General features: G+C 50.0%; 3 protein-coding genes across 5 annotated transcripts in view; 2 read left to right on the top strand and 1 right to left on the bottom strand.

Annotated features, from left to right (window-relative positions):
• LOC141146200 (retinoic acid receptor responder protein 2-like) overlaps positions 1–8,599 on the top strand; it is a 48,346-nt gene extending 39,747 nt beyond the window's left edge. The window contains exons 2-5 of the mRNA XM_073632930.1: positions 3,781–3,885; positions 6,169–6,267; positions 6,848–6,936; positions 8,572–8,599. Of these exons, the coding sequence (XP_073489031.1) occupies positions 3,781–3,885; positions 6,169–6,267; positions 6,848–6,936; positions 8,572–8,599 (321 nt within the window). The remainder of the gene's footprint in view (positions 1–3,780; positions 3,886–6,168; positions 6,268–6,847; positions 6,937–8,571) is intronic.
• LOC141145686 (retinoic acid receptor responder protein 2-like) overlaps positions 1–14,480 on the bottom strand; it is a 93,074-nt gene extending 78,594 nt beyond the window's left edge. The window contains exon 1 of the mRNA XM_073632543.1: positions 14,354–14,480. Within this exon, the coding sequence (XP_073488644.1) occupies positions 14,354–14,360 (7 nt within the window). The 5' untranslated portion in view covers positions 14,361–14,480. The remainder of the gene's footprint in view (positions 1–14,353) is intronic.
• Positions 12,315–19,368, top strand: part of LOC141145687 (retinoic acid receptor responder protein 2-like) — a 30,955-nt gene continuing 23,901 nt past the window's right edge. For 2 of the 3 annotated variants that reach the window (XM_073632548.1, XM_073632546.1), the window contains exon 1: positions 12,315–12,466. The gene's annotated coding sequence lies outside the window, so the exon portion shown is untranslated. The remainder of the gene's footprint in view (positions 12,467–19,368) is intronic. The other variant, XM_073632547.1, reaches the window with a different exon arrangement.

Genomic DNA, 19,368 nt, shown 5'->3' with positions numbered 1-19,368 from the left:
CTCTCCTCTTCATGTATCTACACTCTCCTCTTCATGTATCTACACTCTCCTCTTCATGTATCTACACTCTCCTCTTCATGTATCTACACTCTCCTCTTCATGTATCCGCACTCTCCTCTTCATGTATCTACACTCTCCTCTTCATGTATCTACACTCTCCTCTTCATGTATCTACACTCTCCTCTTCATGTATCCGCACTCTCCTCTTCATGTATCTACACTCTCCTCTTCATGTATCTGCACTCTCCTCTTCATGTATCTGCACTCTCCTCTTCATGTATCTACACTCTCCTCTTCATGTATCCGCACTCTCCTCTTCGTGTATCTACACTCTCCTCTTCATGTATCTACACTCTCCTCTTCATGTATCCGCACTCTCCTCTTCATGTATCTACACTCTCCTCTTCATGTATCTACACTCTCCTCTTCATGTATCTACACTCTCCTCTTCATGTATCCGCACTCTCCTCTTCATGTATCTACACTCTCCTCTTCATGTATCTACACTCTCCTCTTCATGTATCTACACTCTCCTCTTCATGTATCTACACTCTCCTCTTCATGTATCCGCACTCTCCTCTTCATGTATCTACACTCTCCTCTTCATGTATCTACACTCTCCTCTTCACGTATCTGCACTCTCCTCTTCATGTATCTACACTCTCCTCTTCATGTATCTGCACTCTCCTCTTCACGTATCTGCACTCTCCTCTTCATGTATCTACACTCTCCTCTTCATGTATCTGCACTCTCCTCTTCATGTATCTACACTCTCCTCTTCATGTATCTACACTCTCCTCTTCATGTATCTACACTCTCCTCTTCACGTATCTGCACTCTCCTCTTCATGTATCCGCACTCTCCTCTTCATGTATCTACACTCTCCTCTTCATGTATCTGCACTCTCCTCTTCACGTATCTGCACTCTCCTCTTCATGTATCCACACTCTCCTCTTCATGTATCTACACTCTCCTCTTCATGTATCTACACTCTCCTCTTCATGTATCTACACTCTCCTCTTCATGTATCTACACTCTCCTCTTCATGTATCCACACTCTCCTCTTCATGTATCTACACTCTCCTCTTCATGTATCTACACTCTCCTCTTCATGTATCTACACTCTCCTCTTCATGTATCTACACTCTCCTCTTCATGTATCTGCACTCTCCTCTTCATGTATCCGCACTCTCCTCTTCACGTATCTACACTCTCCTCTTCATGTATCTGCACTCTCCTCTTCATGTATCTACACTCTCCTCTTCATGTATCTACACTCTCCTCTTCATGTATCTACACTCTCCTCTTCACGTATTTACACTCTCCTCTTCACGTATCTACACTCTCCTCTTCACCTACACTCTCCTCTTCATGTATCTGCACTCTCCTCTTCATGTATCTACACTCTCCTCTTCATGTATCTACACTCTCCTCTTCATGTATCTACACTCTCCTCTTCATGTATCCGCACTCTCCTCTTCATGTATCTACACTCTCCTCTTCATGTATCTACACTCTCCTCTTCATGTATCTGCACTCTCCTCTTCATGTATCTGCACTCTGCTCTTCACGTATCTGCACTCTCCTCTTCATGTATCCGCACTCTCCTCTTCATGTATCTACACTCTCCTCTTCATGTATCTGCACTCTCCTCTTCATGTATCTGCACTCTCCTCTTCATGTATCTGCACTCTCCTCTTCATGTATCTACACTCTCCTCTTCATGTATCTGCACTCTCCTCTTCACGTATCTGCACTCTCCTCTTCATGTATCTGCACTCTCCTCTTCATGTATCTGCACTCTCCTCTTCATGTATCTACACTCTCCTCTTCATGTATCTACACTCTCCTCTTCATGTATCTGCACTCTCCTCTTCATGTATCTGCACTCTCCTCTTCATGTATCTACACTCTCCTCTTCATGTATCTGCACTCTCCTCTTCACGTATCTGCACTCTCCTCTTCATGTATCTGCACTCTCCTCTTCATGTATCTGCACTCACCTCTTCATGTATCTACACTCTCCTCTTCATGTATCTGCACTCTCCTCTTCACGTATCTACACTCTCCTCTCTTTATGTATCTACACTCTCCTCTTCATGTATCTGCACTCTCCTCTTCACGTATCTGCACTCTCCTCTTCATGTATCTGCACTCTCCTCTTCATGTATCTGCACTCTCCTCTCTTTATGTATCTACACTCTCCTCTTCATGTATCTGCACTCTCCTCTTCATGTATCTGCACTCACCTCTTCATGTATCTACACTCTCCTCTTCATGTATCTGCACTCTCCTCTTCATGTATCTACACTCTCCTCTTCATGTATCTGCACTCTCCTCTTCATGTATCTACACTCTCCTCTTCATGTATCTGCACTCTCCTCTTCATGTATCTACACTCTCCTCTTCACGTATCTACAGTCTCCTCTTCATGTATCTACACTCTCCTCTTCATGTATCTACACTCTCCTCTTCATGTATCTACACTCTCCTCTTCACGTATCTACACTCTCCTCTTCATGTATCTATACTCTCCTCTTCACGTATCTGCACTCTCCTCTTCACGTATCCGCACTCTCCTCTTCATGTATCTACACTCTCCTCTTCATGTATCTGCACTCTCCTCTTCATGTATCTACACTCTCCTCTTCATGTATCTACACTCTCCTCTTCATGTATCTACACTCTCCTCTTCATGTATCTACACTCTCCTCTTCACGTATCTGCACTCTCCTCTTCATGTATCTACACTCTCCTCTTCATGTATCCGCACTCTCCTCTTCATGTATCTACACTCTCCTCTTCATGTATCTGCACTCTCCTCTTCATGTATCTACACTCTCCTCTTCATGTATCTACACTCTCCTCTTCATGTATCCGCACTCTCCTCTTCATGTATCTACACTCTCCTCTTCATGTATCCGCACTCTCCTCTTCGTGTATCTACACTCTCCTCTTCATGTATCTACACTCTCCTCTTCATGTATCCGCACTCTCCTCTTCATGTATCTACACTCTCCTCTTCATGTATCTACACTCTCCTCTTCATGTATCCGCACTCTCCTCTTCATGTATCTACACTCTCCTCTTCATGTATCTACACTCTCCTCTTCATGTATCCGCACTCTCCTCTTCATGTATCTACACTCTCCTCTTCATGTATCCGCACTCTCCTCTTCATGTATCTACACTCTCCTCTTCATGTATCTACACTCTCCTCTTCATGTATCCGCACTCTCCTCTTCGTGTATCTACACTCTCCTCTTCATGTATCTACACTCTCCTCTTCATGTATCCGCACTCTCCTCTTCATGTATCTACACTCTCCTCTTCATGTATCCGCACTCTCCTCTTCATGTATCTGCACTCTCCTCTTCATGTATCCGCACTCTCCTCTTCATGTATCCGCACTCTCCTCTTCATGTATCTACACTCTCCTCTTCATGTATCTACACTCTCCTCTTCATGTATCCGCACTCTCCTCTTCATGTATCTACACTCTCCTCTTCATGTATCTACACTCTCCTCTTCATGTATCTACACTCTCCTCTTCATGTATCTACACTCTCCTCTTCATGTATCTACACTCTCCTCTTCATGTATCCGCACTCTCCTCTTCATGTATCTACACTCTCCTCTTCATGTATCTGCACTCTCCTCTTCATGTATCTACACTCTCCTCTTCATGTATTTACACTCTCCTCTTCACGTATCTACACTCTCCTCTTCACCTACACTCTCCTCTTCATGTATCCGCACTCATGTATCATGTATTTTCAGGAATTGGATGACGGGCTGTTTGTGAATTTGGAGATCGTCCTGAAACAAACGAAATGCCTTAAGGAGCAATGGATGGACCCGGAATGCAAACCCACCAGAGACGGGGTGAGGGGCGGAGAAGTCTTTTAATGAATTTACTTATTTTAAAATATGAAAATTTAAACACAACCGGCCCAGTGGGAGGAGAGATGAGGTCACAGTGCGGTCAGTGATGGGGTGTGGGCCCAGCAGGAGGAGAGATGGGGTCACAGTGCGGTCAGTGATGGGGTGTGGGCCCAGCAGGAGGGGAGATGAGGTCACAGTGCGGTCAGTGATGGGGTGTGGGCCCAGCAGGAGGAGAGATGGGGTCACAGTGCGGTCAGTGATGGGGTGTGGGCCCAGCAGGAGGAGAGATGGGGTCACAGTGCGGTCAGTGATGGGGTGTGGGCCCAGCAGAAGGGGAGATGAGGTCACAGTGCAGTCAGTGATGGGGTGTGGGCCCAGCGGGAGGAGAGATGAGGTCACAGTGCGGTCAGTGATGGGGTGTGGGCCCAGCAGGAGGAGAGATGGGGTCACAGTGCGGTCAGTGATGGGGTGTGGGCCCAGCAGGAGGAGAGATGGGGTCACAGTGCGGTCAGTGATGGGGTGTGGGCCCAGCAGGAGGGGAGATGGGGTCACAGTGCGGTCAGTGATGGGGTGTGGGCCCAGCAGGAGGGGAGATGGGGTCACAGTGCGGTCGGTGATGGGTTGTGGGCCCAGCAGGAGGGGAGATGAGGTCACAGTGCGGTCAGTGATGGGGTGTGGGCCCAGCAGGAGGAGAGATTGGGTCACAGTGCGGTCAGTGATGGGGTGTGGGCCCAGCGGGAGGAGAGATGGGGTCACAGTGCGGTCAGTGTTGGGGTGTGGGCCCAGCAGGAGGAGAGATTGGGTCACAGTGCGGTCAGTGTTGGGGTGTGGGCCCAGCGGGAGGAGAGATGAGATAACAGTGCGGTCAGTGATGGGGTGTGGGCCCAGCAGGAGGAGAGATGAGGTCACAGTGCGGTCGGTGATGAGGTGTGGGCCCAGCAGGAGGAGAGATGAGGTCACAGTGCGGTCAGTGTTGGGGTGTGGGCCCAGCAGGAGGGGAGATGAGGTCACAGTGCGGTCAGTGATGGGGTGTGGGCCCAGCAGGAGGAGAGATGGGGTCACAGTGCGGTCAGTGATGGGGTGTGGGCCCAGCAGGAGGAGAGATGGGGTCACAGTGCGGTCAGTGATGGGGTGTGGGCCCAGCAGGAGGGGAGATGAGGTCACAGTGCGGTCAGTGATGGGGTGTGGGCCCAGCAGGAGGAGAGATGGGGTCACAGTGCGGTCAGTGATGGGTTGTGGGCCCAGCAGGAGGAGAGATGGGGTCACAGTGCGGTCAGTGATGGGGTGTGGGCCCAGCAGGAGGGGAGATGGGGTCACAGTGCGGTCAGTGATGGGGTGTGGGCCCAGCAGGAGGAGAGATGGGGTCACAGTGCGGTCAGTGATGGGGTGTGGGCCCAGCAGGAGGAGAGATGAGGTCACAGTGCGGTCATTGTTGGGGTGTGGGCCCAGCAGGAGGGGAGATGAGGTCACAGTGCGGTCAGTGATGGGGTGTGGGCCCAGCAGGAGGAGAGATGGGGTGACAGTGCGGTCAGTGATGGGGTGTGGGCCCAGCGGGAGGAGAGATGAGATCACAGTGCAGTCAGTGATGGGGTGTGGGCCCAGCAGGAGGAGAGATGAGGTCACAGTGTGGTTGGTGATGGGGTGTGGGCCCAGCAGGAGGAGAGATGAGGTCACAGTCACAGTGCGGTCGGTGACCTCAGATCAGCCCAATGCATGAACTTCAGACCTCAGATCAAGCAAATGCATGCACTTCATACCTCCGACTAGTTGCAATGCACGAACTTCAGACCTCCGATCAGCCCAATACATGCACTTCAGACCTCAGACTAGTTGCAATGCATGCACTTCACACCTCAGATCAGTCCCAGACCCTTTGCCTTTAGGATCATAGGGTACCACTGTATGTGTATGGTTGGGTTTCTTCCAAACACTGATGTCCTCAGCCACTGATGGCCTTTCAGTGACACCAGGGAGGTGGGTGGGCCAGAGTAGCTGAGCCTAGTGAGCTATCAGTTACATCCAATGGCAACGGCCACCAGTGCAACCGGCATTGTGTACCTACCTGGGCATGCATGCTGGGGCTTGCTGATGCTTGAAATAAATACAATTTAGATTTCATGATGAAATGAACACTTTGGATCCTTTGAAGTCTTTGGTGCTCACCTACATTTCCTGAGCAGACAGATGGCAGAAGATCTCACTGGACCCTAAACAAAAGTATTAAAGTCGGTCTGTAAATAAGATATGGACGCTTCATCGTAACTGCTTGTATTTTATCCTCAGAAGTCGTACAATTGTGTCGGATGCTTCAAGTTTGATTTTGGGGAGCAGAAAGCTCGCTCCAGGTACATCCAGTGCGTTCCCCCGAGCCGGGCCGCTCAGGTATGACCGCCTTTCATTGTTGTGTTACTTCCTGTAAAGATGCCTATTATATGACCATTCAATGGAATAAATATGAAGCCGTCTTCCAGCTCTGGAGTTGGTGTAGCTGGGAATGGCACAAGATCTCCCACATGCTGCTCTACACTAGTCCTCCCCTTGTAGTATTTCCCACCAATCCTCCCAAATCTTCATTATACATAGAAATTCACAGATTCAAACACGAAATTCTATTGTCAACGAAATAGTCATCATCACCAAAGTGAATAAATGTAACAACTATGTATCAAATGATGTTACTTTATATCCACACTGGAGGGAGCTTTTATTGTGGAATTTGATGCAGCCAGCTGGATACATTGATGAATAAATCCGATACAAAGAGCTGCGGGACTATCACCAGATTATTAATGATCCTTATAAAAAAAAGCTGATCAATACTATGAGAGCAATCCGCCGACCGGCTTTTATTCTGTCTTTGTATTGTATTACATTATAATATATTCTTTTATTCTATATATATTATATACTATGTTGTGTTACATTGTATTCTATTATCTCTCTGTCTCATTGACCACCCAAGGAAAAGATTATTAATACGAGGAGAGAAAACTGCAACAATGTAAAGAAGCCAGTCTACAGAGTTGGCAGCGTCACCTTCCTGAGATATCGGTGAGTTGTCACCATCCTGAGATATAATTTATATATTATATTGTATTCTATATTCTATTCTATATTGTAGATAGGAAACTGTCATTGGAACAGAGCAGAAGGGGGTTGGGGCATAAAGTGTTAGACAATTTTGCTTTGTACACCTGTGTTTCTGCAGAGATAACAGCTCTCTCTTTCTCTCCCCCCCCCCCCACCACCTCGCTCTACCCTTGGGCCTCTACTCCCTTCTCTCCCCTCCCTACCCCACCCCACTCCTATCCCCATCCCCCTCCCACTCCTATCCCCATCCCCCTCCCACTCCTATCCCCTTCTCCCTCCCACTCCTATTCTACTCTCCCCCCACCTCTATCCCCTCCCTCCAACTCTACTCCCTTCTGCCTCCACTCTACCCCCTTTTCTCTCCCACCTCTACCCCCTTCTCCCTTTTAATCCTATCCCCCCCACACTCTTCCCCCTTCTCCCTCCCACTCTACCCAATTATCTCCCCCTCACACTACCCCATTCTCCCCCCACTCTACCCCCTTCTCCTTCCCACTCTGCCCCACCCCCCTTCCACCCTACCCCTTCCCCCATCACTCTTTCCCCTTCTCCCTCCCACCTTTACCCCTTCTCCATCCTATTTCTACCCCGTTCTTTCTCCCACTTCTACCCCATTCCCCCCGCCACTCTACCCCCTTCTCCTTCCCACACTACACTATCCCCCTCCCACTCTACCCCTCCCCCACTACTCGACCCCCTTCTCCCTCCCACGTCTACCTCTTCTCCCTTCTATTTCTACCCCCCTCTCCCCCCACTCTACCCCCCCCCACTCTACCCCTTTCTCCCCCCCCCCACTCTACCCCCTTCTCCTTCCCACTTTACCTTCTTCTCCTTCCCAATCTCCCCTCTTCTCCTTCCCACTCTACCCCATCCCCCTTCCACTTCACACCTTCCCCCATCACTCTACCCCCTTCTCCCTCCCACTTCAACCCCGTTCTCCCTCCACTCTACCCCCTTCTCCTTCCCACTCTATCCCATCCCTCTTCCACTCTACCCCTTCCCTCATCACTCCTCCCCCTTCTCCCTCCCACTCTACTCCCTTCTTCCTTCCTACTCTACCCCCCTGCTGTCTTCCCCTTTTTCTTCCCTCTCTGTTCTACCTCTGTCACTCTACCCCACCTCTTCTCCCTCCCCCCACGACTCTACCCCTCCTCTTCCCACCTCTACCCCCTCTCCGCTCTCCCCCTCACTCTACCCTGTCATCCTCTTGCCTCTCTACATGTTCCCCTCTCTCCTTGCTCTACCACCTTATCCCACTGCCCCCCCCACTCTACCCCCTCTCTACCCCCTTGCCCCGTTCTACCTTATCCTCTCTGAAACCCAACCCACCCTCTTACCACTCTACACCTTCCTTTCCGTTCCTCTCTATTTTCTCTACCCCCTGCACACTTTCTAACCCCTACTCCACCCCCCCCCCCCCCCACTCTACCCTGTCTTCCTCCCCCTTCTCTAACCATTCCTCATCTCTCCATGCACTATCCCTTCCTCCCATCCCCTGCTCTACTTCCTTCCTTCCTTTTACTCTCCCCCATCCTCCCTCTCCTCCTCCTTCTCCCTCCCCTTCCCTCTGCCCGTTTACCCCCATACAATCTCCAGGTCCCCTCTTGTAAATGAGAAGCCATGACTGGATTATGAGAGAATAAGAATAAAGGACCATTTCATACATACGGAGCCCCTTTGTAAATGACCAGAGAAGTGGCCACTGTCCATGGAGTTGCTATGGCATAGAAGACATCATGTGATTTTATATGAGGGCCCTTAAAAAGGAACTCTACTATGAACTATTTTATATAAACAGACCAACATCACAAAACCCCAGAGAAAATTCAAAAAGAGAAGAAAATTTCAACATCAATCCTCTATGATAAGTCTCTATGGATAAAACTGTCAGGCACATGTGAGGATGTAATATAAACAGGAGCTGTGTTCGTCATTCTTAACCCTCAGGATGTCATTGTTGGTAATAAAGATGGCAATTTACAGTTGGTCCACATGGCTTCCAGTAGGACAATATCAAGGAAGAACCCAGGACTGGACTTCCAGAAGATTCTCCGGTTCCCCCCGAAGTACCCCCCCCCCCCCCAAGTAGTGAAACAAGCATGAGAGTGACCACCTATATCTGTACCTTTAAAATAAGAGTAGGCAATAGCAGCGCCCATATTTTATTCCTGATAGCAAATCATGGCATTGCCCTGAGATCATGACGTCACCCTGAGAACATCACAACACCATAAGATCATGGATTTTCCCTGAGACATGATATCCTTCTGAGAAAATGACACCACCATGAGAACATGACATCATCCTGAGAACATGACATCATCCTGAGAACATGACACCATCCTGAGAACATGACATCCTCCCGAGAACATGACACCATCCTGAGAACATGACATCCTCCTAAGAATATGACATCCTCCTGAGAACATGATGACATCCTCCTGAGAACATGATGACATCCTCCTGAGAATATGACACCATCCTGAGAACATGACACCATCCTGGGAACATGACACCATCCTGAGAACATGACACCATACTGAGAACATGACATCCTCCTGAGAACATGACACCATACTGAGAACATGATACCATCCTGAGAACATGACATCCTCCTGAGAACATGACACCATCCTGAGAACATGACATCACCCTGAGAACATGACATCCTCCTGAGAACATGACACCATCCTGAGAACATGACACCATCTTGAGAACATGACACCATCCTGAGAACATGACACCATCCTGAGAAAATGACATCCTCCCGAGAACATGACACCATCTTGAGAACATGACATCCTCCTGAGAACATTACACCGTCCTGAGAACATGACATCCTCCTGAGAACATGACATCCTCCTGAGAACATGACACCATCCTGAGAACATGACACCACCCTGAGAACATGACACCACCCTGAGAACATGACATCCTCCCGAGAACATGACATCCTCTTGAGAACATGACACCATCCTGAGAACATGACATCCTCCCGAGAACATGACAGCATCCCGAGAACATGACAGCATCCCGAGAACATCACAGCATCCCGAGAACATGACATCCTCCTGAGAACATAACACCATCATGAGAACATGACACCATCCTGAGAACATGACACCATCCTGAGAAAATGACATCCTCCTGAGAAAATGACATCCTCCTGAGAACATGACACCCTCCTGAGAACATGACACCCTCCTGAGAACATGACACCATCCTGAGAACATGACATCCTCCTGAGAACATGACACCATCCTGAGAACATGACATCCTCCTGAGAACATGACATCCTCCTGAGAACATGACACTATCTTGAGAAAATGACACCACCCTGAGAACATGACATCCTCCTGAGAACATGACATCCTCCTGAGAACATGACACCATCCTGAGAACATGACACCATCCTGAGAACATGACACCATCCTGAGAACATGACACCATCCTGAGAACATGACATCCTCCTGAGAACATGACATCCTCCTGAGAACATGACACCATCCTGAGAACATGACACCATCCTGAGAATATGACACCATCCTGAGAGCATGACATCCTCCCAAGAACATGACAGCATCCTGAGAACATGACATCACCCTGAGACATGACATCATCCTGAGAATGTGACATCACCCTGAGGCATGACATCATCCTGAGAATGTAACATCACCCTGAGAAGATAGCATCACTTTGCTGACTCTGCTCGGGTAAACGAGCGCTTGCCCATGGGGCTGAGCACAAACACATCTCCCATTTATTAATGCCCCGCCATTAGAGAATAGAGAGTGGAACGTGTGTAGAGCAGAGTGCTCCTTTATGCCCGTATATATCATAGAGGTCGTATATATCATTCTCAATATTATTTGGTGGAGTCTTTGGTATCAATATACAGCAAGATATAATGTACACTTTATTATCTGTAACTTATTATATATACTATAAAAATGTTCTATGAATGTATCAAAGTCTAAAAGATAATTGTCTGTGTTGTCTGTAAGAACCAAATAGAACCCAGCATCCTTCTCCTGTACAAAGTTTTCCCTTCTCCAATCTATGGGAGTACCATTGTCCCTGTAGAGTGCGCTCCTCCTCCAATCTATGGGGGTACCATTGTCCCTGTACAGTGCGCTCCTCCTCCAATCTATGGGGGTACCATTGTCCCTGTACAGTGTGCTCCTCCTCCAATCTATGGGAGTACCATTGTCCCTGTACAGTGTGCCCCTCCTCCAATCTATGGGGGTACCATTGTCCCTGTACAGTGCGCCCCTCCTCCAATCTATGGGGGTATCATTGTCCCTGTACAGTGCGCCCCTCCTCCAATCTATGGGGTTACCATTGTCCCTGTACAGTGCGCCCCTCCTCCAATCTATGGGGGTACCCTTGTCCCTGTACAGTGCGCTCCTCCTCCAATCTATGGGGGTACCATTGTCCCTGTACAGTGTGCTCCTCCTCCAATCTATGGGGGTACCATTGTCCCTGTACAGTGTGCCCCTCCTCCAATCTATGGGAGTACCATTGTCCCTGTACAGTTGGCTCCTCCTCCAATCTATGGGGGTATCATTGTCCCTGTACAGTTGGCTCCTCCTCCACAGGGATGGAAGGGTGGAGGGGTGAGAGGTGGGGAGATGGAGGGGTGAGAGGTGGGGGGGGGTGGAAGGATGAGGGGTGAGGGATGGAGGAGTGGAGGGGTGGAGGGAGGGAGGGGTGAGAGGTGAGGGGTGGAGGAAGGGGGTGAGGGGTGAGAGATGGAGAAGTGAGGGATGGAGGGATGAGGGATGAAGGGGTTGAGGGGTGAGGGATGGAGGGTTAAGGGATGGAGGGGTGAGGGATGGAGAGGTGGAGGGGTGAGGGGTGAGGGATGGAGGGGTGAGGGATGGAGGGGTTGAGGGGTGAGGGATGGAGGGGTGAGGGATGGAGGGGTGAGGGATGGAGGGGTGAGGGTGAGGGGTGAGGGATGGAGAGGTGAGGGATGGAGGGGTTGAGGGGTGAGGGATGGAGGGGGTGAGGGATGAAGGGGTGAGGGATGGAGGGATGGAGGGGTGAGGGATGGAGGGATGGAGGGGTGAGGGATGGAGGGATGAAGGGGTGAGGGATGGAGGGGTGAGGGGTTTGGGTCCAAGGGAAGGATAGGATGTAGCTTTGCTTGTTGTGGTTTGTAGTTGTGAAATCATTTCTCGGTGCATTGTATCACTCTGGGAAATTCCATCAGTTTCTATAAAAGCTTTCAGAATTCAAATCTGCCCACAAGTCCCCCTCCCTCTTAGATCCCCCCCACCCCTCGGATGCCCCCACTCCTCTGCTGGAGGCCAAATCCTGAGCTGGTTCTGGGGGGTTAACTGTCCCCCCTTCCCTCTCTGGGCCGGCCCCGCACTTCCTCTGCCTCTCCTCCTCTTCCCTGTTTTTCTCCTCCGCTGTCATTCCAAGAACCCTCCAGAGATCCGACGGACCCCCTGCAACCCAACCGGAGCGCACAGACCAGACACACGTATGTATTCTATATTCTATATACAGACCCCCCACCAGACACACGTATGTAGTATATATTCTATATACTGTGGGTTATACTGTATATAATGCATTGTGGACTCATATATAGTTACATAGTTAGTCAGGTTGAAAAAGGACACAAGTCCGTCTAGTTCAACCAATAATAATTAAAAAAAAAAATAAAATCATACAATCCTATATGTGTCTCAGGAAATGAAAGTGAAAGTCTAACTTGTATAACACGATAGATATACAGAATGTGAGTCCAGCACACCCCGATATTCTCCTATAAAGGGGACCTCCACTGAATACAAGGAGGCTGGAGCTGATATTGTGTGCAATATAGAAATGTCACAGCTCCCCTGAGAGACACGAACAATACAAACTATAACCCGGAATGATACAGATTAGTGAAGAATTACTATAAAAGTTAAGGAAGGATGCATGGAGGCGGATTTACTAAGGGAGCCGAGAACCTTCACTCTGCATTCCATATCTAGACATTTCTAAGTCCATCACAAAACTGCATGACTTATCCTCAATGTTTTTTTAAGGTATATAAATGTATAAATGGGTATATACAATCTGTGTTTTTATATATACAACATTTGTTTTACAAATAAACATTTCATACACGATAAAGGATTCACAGAGAACTATGGTTTAGCTGAAGCCTAATTCAGAGCTGCCCCCCACAGTGCCTCTTCTTCACCACAAGATGTCCTCAGTCTTCCAGGCTGCATGATGTCCATCTTCACCCAATCAGGAAAACTGAGGAATGACTGTTGGTGGAACACGGGGCACACAAATGGGCTTTAACAATTCAGAACACCCACAGCCCCCAGCTTTAAAGGCTTACTTTGTCTGACTGAACCCTCAAAAGGAGCTATGTGTCTAAAAGAGAATGTGGTAGGGAGAGAGGGTCACTGATCTGGAAAGGGTGGAATCATGGCTCTGTAGTGTAAATCTCAGTGTAAGCTACTGAGCTCTGTAAACAAATGATTTTTGCAAGAGGAGCTCAAATCTAAGATTGTAACCTGCTGGCTGGATATAAGAATTCAAAATATTTATATTTCTCATGTTTACATAACAAAGAACAGGAAACATTGTTTTTATGTGTTATTAGTCCTGATCATAAAAACAAAGAGAGGAAATATATACAAATTAATTATCCTGCCCCTTACATATATACGGTGGTGTATGTATGGGGAAGGAGGTACAGTGGAAGAAAGTTCAAGGTGTGCCCTGGTAGAGAATACGGATACCTTTCCCTGGATTGGCTGCTAGTGATCACATGACAATATCACATTACCTATAATTGCTGCAATGTCTCAGAATGTTCTCCTGACATCATCAGTCTGACTTGCCACCTCATTGGCTCTCTATGACCATGTGATACATTGTAGAAGACTTCCAGTGTTCACTACATGACCTTATCCAACTGCCAGCTTTCACTACATTGGCTTGTAGGGATCACATGACATCATCCTGCCTATGACTATGTAGTAATAATACAATGTATCCACACACATAGCTGATCTCCTAGTTATATACAATGTATCCATACACATAGCTGATCTCCTAGTTATATACAATGTATCCATACACATAGCTGATCTCCTAGTTATATACAATGTATCCATACACATAGCTGATCTCCTAGTTATATACAATGTATCCATACACATAGCTGATCTCCTAGTTATATACAATGTATCCATACACATAGCTGATCTCCTAATTATATACAATGTATCCATACACATAGCTGATCTCCTAGTTATATACAATGTATCCATACACATAGCTGATCTCCTAGTTATATACAATGTATCCATACACATAGCTGATCTCCTAGTTATATACAATGTATCCATACACGTACGGCTCATATGATCTGCTGGTCAGTGTTGATGGAGCCATCAGGAAACAGAAGAGTCGGCGTTCCGTCTGGCAGGATGGAACCTCTTCCTGTAAACAGCCCATGGTTTCCTCACACTCCCAGCATTGGGATTGTTTCCACTTCATCTGCTCCGGGGTAGAGAGGTCACCGGAGGGAGGAGAGGACTTCTCATGGGAAGGTCCCGTGTCTTGGGCTGGCAAAAAGCACACAAATAATTCTCTATTGTGAAGGAAGTTTTTCTGTTCTGTATACGTCTCCTGCCTTTTTCTGAATTTACGGAGGAGTTTGAATAGCTACCATATATATATATATATATATATATATATATATATATATATATATATATATATATATATACAGCATATATACAGTATCTCACAAAAGTTAGTACACCCCTCAGTCACATTTTTGTAAATCTTTTCTTCTATCTTTTCATGTGACAACACTGAAGAAATGACACTTGTCTACAATGTAAAGTAGTGAGTGTACAGCTTGTATAACAGTGTAAATTTACTGTCCCCTCAAAATAACTCAACACACAGCCATTAATGTCTAAACCGCTGGCAACAAAAGTCAGTACACCCCTAAGTGAAAATCTCCAAATTGGTCCCAATTAGCCATTTTCCCTCCCCGGTCTCGTGTGACTCGTTAGTGTTACAAGGTCTCAGGTGTGAATGGGGAGCAGGTGTGTTAAATTTGGTGTTATCGCTCTCACTCTCTCATACTGGTCACTGGAAGTTCAACATGGCACCTCATGGCAAAGAACTGAGGACCTGAAAAAAGAATTGTTGCTCTACATAAAGATGTCCTAGGCTATAAGAAGATTGCCAAGACCCTGAAACTGAGCTGCAGCACGGTGGCCACTCAGAACAGGCCTCGCCATGGTCCACCAAAGAAGTTGGGTGCACGTGCTCAGCGTCATATCCAGAGGTTGTCTTTGGGAAATAGATGTATGAGTGCTGCCAGCATTGCTGCAGAGGTTGAAGGGCTGGGGGGGTCAGCCTGTCAGTGCTCAGACCATAAGCTGCACACTGCATCAATGTGCACAAGAGCGCTGGGGTCGCTGGAGACACTGGGGGTCAATGGGGGCACAGGAGCGCTGGGGTCGCTGGAGACACTGTGGGTCAATGGAGGCACAGGAGTGCTGGAGTCGCTGTAGACACTGGGGGTCAATGGAGGCACAGGGGTTCTAGGGACACTGGAGACACTAGGGGTTAATGGGGGCACAGGATCACTATGGTCACTGGAGACACTGTTGGTCAATAGGGTCACAGGAGCGCTGGGGTCACTGGAGACAAGAGGTCATTGGAAAGACAGAAGTGCTGAGGTCACTGGAGACACTGTGTATCAATGGAGACACAAGAGCACTGGGGTCGCTGGAGACACTGGGGGTCAATGGAGGCACAGGAGCACTGGGGTCGCTGGAGACACTGTGGGTCAATGAGGGCACAGGAGCGCTAGGGTCACTGGAGACACTGTGGGTCAATGGGGGCACAGGAGCACTGGGGTCGCTGTGGACACTGGGAGTCAATAGGGGCATAGGAGCGCTAGAGTCGCTGGAGACACTGTGGGTCAATGGGGACACAGGAGTCCTGGGGTCGCTGGAGACACTGGGGGTCAATGGAGGCACAGGAGCGCTGGGGTCACTTGAGACAAGAGGTCCCAGGAAAGACAGGAGTGCTGAGGTCACTGGAGACACTGGGGATCAATGGAGGCACAGGAGCACTGGGGTCGCTGGAGACACTGTGTGTCAATGGGGGCACAGGAACGCTGGGGTCACTGGAGACACTAGGGGTTAATGGAGGCACATGAGTGCTGGGGTCACTGGAGACACTGGGGGTCAATGGAGGCACAGGAGTGCTGGGGTCACTGGAGACACTGGGGGTCAATAGGGGCACAGGAGTGCTAGGGTCGCTGGAGAAACTGTGGGTCAATGGGGGCACAGGAGTCTTGGGGTCGCTGGAGACACTGGGGGTCAATGGAGGCACAGGAGTGCTGGGGTCACTTGAGACAAGAGGTCACTGGAAAGACAGGAGTGCCGAGGTCACTGGAGACACTGGGTATCAATGGAGGCACAGGAGCGTTGGGGTCACTGGAGACACTGTGGGTCAATGGGGGCACAAGAGCGCTGGGGTCACTGCAGAAACTAGGGGTAAATGGGGGCACAGGAGCGCTAGGGTTGCTGGAGACACTGTGGGTCAATGGGGGCACAGGAGCGCTGGGATCACTGGAGACAAGAGGTCACTGGAAAGACAGGAGTGCTGAGGTCACTGGAGACACTGGGGATCAATGGAGGCACAGGAGCGCTGGGGTCACTGGAGACAAGAGGTCACTGGAAAGACAGAAGTGCTGAGGTCACTGGAGACACTGGGGGTCAATGGGAGCACTGGGGTCACTGGAGACACTGTGGGTCAATGGAGGCACAGGAGCACTGGGGTCACTGGAGACACTGTGGGTCAATGGGGGCACAAGAGCGCTGGGGTCGCTGGAGACACTGGGGGTAAATGGAGGCACAGGGGCACTGGGTTCACTGGAGATACTAGGGGTCAATGGGGGCACAGGAGCGCTAGGGTTGCTGGAGACACTGTGGGTAAATGGAGGCTGGAGACACTGGGGGTAAATGGAGGCACAGGGGCACTGGGTTCACTGGAGATACTAGGGGTCAATGGGGGCACAGGAGCGCTAGGGTTGCTGGAGACACTGTGGGTAAATGGGGGCACAGGAGCGCTGGGGTCACTGGAGACAAGAGGTCACTGGAAAGACAAGAGTGCTGAGGTCACTGGAGATACTGGGGATCAATGGAAGCACAGGAGCACTGGGGTTACTGGAGACACTGGGGGTCAATGGAGGCACAGGAGCGCTGGGGTCGCTGGAGACACTGGGGGTAAATGGAGGCACAGGAGCACTGGGGTCACTGGAGACACTAGGGGTCAATAGGGGCACAGGAGCGCTAGGGTTGCTGGAGACACTGTGGGTAAATGGGGGCACAGGAGCGCTGGGGTCACTGGAGACAAGAGGTCACTGGAAAGACAAGAGTGCTGAGGTCACTGGAGATACCGGGGATCAATGGAAGCACAGGAGCACTGGGGTTACTGGAGACACTGTGGGTCAATGGGGGCATAAGAGTGCTGGGGTCGCTGGAGACACTGGGGGTAAATGGAGGCACAGGAGCACTGGGGTCACTGGAGACACTAGGGGTCAATAGGGGCACAGGAGCGCTAGGGTTGCTGGAGACACTGTGGGTCAATGGGGGCACAGGAGCGCTGGGGTCACTGGAGAAAAGAGGTCACTGGAAAGACAGGAGTGCTGAGGTCACTGGAGACACTGGGGATCAATGGAGGCACAGGAGCGCTGGGGTCACTGGAGACAAGAGGTCACTGGAAAGACAGGTGTGCCGAGGTCACTGGAGACACTGGGGGTCAATGGGAGCAAAGGAGCACTGGGGTCACTGGAGACACTGGGGGTCAATGGAGGCACAGGAGCACTAGGGTTGCTGGAGACACTGTGGGTAAATGGGGGCACAGGAGCGCTGGGGTCACTAGAGACACTAGGGGTAAATGGGGGCACAGGAGCCCTAGGGTTGCTGGAGACACTGTGGGTCAATGGGGGCACAGGAGCACTGGGTTCACTGGAGACAAGAGGTCACTGGAAAGACAGGAGTGCTGAGGTCACTGGAGACACTGGGGATCAATGGAGGCACAGAAGCGCTGGGGTCACTGGAGACAAGAGGTCACTGGAAAGACAGGAGTGCTGAGGTCACTGGAGACACTGGGGGTCAATGGGAGCACAGGAGCACTGGGGTCACTGGAGAAACTGGGGGTCAATGGAGGCACAGGAGTGCTGGGGTCACTGGAGACACTGGGGGTCGATGGGGGCACAAGAGCGCTGGGGTCACTGGAGACACTGGGGGTAAATGGAGGCACAGGAGCGCTGGGGTCACTGGAGACACTGTGGGTCAATGGGGGCACAAGAGCGCTGGGGTTGCTGGAGACACTGGGGGTAAATGGAGGCACAGGAGCGCTGGGGTCACTGGAGACACTGTGGGTCAATGGGGGCACAAGAGCGCTGGGGTCGCTGGAGACACTGGGGGTAAATGGAGGCACAGGAGTGCTGGGGTCACTGGAGACACTAGGGGTCAATGGGGGCACAGGAGCGCTAGGGTTGCTGGAGACACTGTGGGTCAATGGGGGCACAGGAGCGCTGGGATCACTGCAAAAAGAGGTCACTGGAAAGACAGGAGTGCTGAGGTCACTGGAGACACTGGGGGTCAATGGAGGCACAGGAGCGCTGGGGTCACTGGAGACACTGGGGGTCAATGGAGTCACATGAGTGCTGGAGTCACTGGAGACACTGGGGGTCAATGAAGGCACAGGAGCGCTGGGGTCACTGGAGACACTGGGGGTCAATGGAGTCACATGAGTGCTGGAGTCACTGGAGACACTGGGGGTCAATGGAGGCACATGAGCACTAGGGTCACTGGAGACACTACGGGTCAATGAAGGCACAGGAGTGCTGGGGTCACTGGAGACATTGGGGGTCAATGGAGGCACAGGAGCACTAGGGTCACTGGAGACACTGCGGGTCAATGAAGGCACAGGAGCGCTAGGGTCACTACAGACACTGTGGGTCAATGGAGGCACAGGAGGGACGGGGTCAGACAGGAGTGCTGAGGTCACTGGAGACACTGGGGATTAATGGTGGCACATGATTGTTAAAGTCACTAGAGACATGCATTCACTAGAGACAGTAAGGGTCAATGGAGACAGAGGAGCACTGAGGTCACTGGAAACACAGGAATACGAGGGTTACTGGAGATATGCGGTCACAATATAGCATGAGTCAATGGAGGCACAGGAGGGACGGGGACAAACAGGAGTACTGAGGTCACTGGAGACACTGGAATACGAGGGTTACTGGAGATATGCGGTCACAATAGAGCATGAGTCAATGGAGGCACAGGGGTGCAGAAAGCAAAGGAGGGCTCAGGGGTGCAGGAG

This window comes from Aquarana catesbeiana, linkage group LG05, assembly GCF_042186555.1.
Source record: "Aquarana catesbeiana isolate 2022-GZ linkage group LG05, ASM4218655v1, whole genome shotgun sequence".
Lineage (NCBI taxonomy): Eukaryota > Metazoa > Chordata > Amphibia > Anura > Ranidae > Aquarana > Aquarana catesbeiana.
The sequence above is the reverse complement of the archived record's forward strand: the minus strand, read 5'-3'. Positions and strand labels throughout refer to the sequence as shown.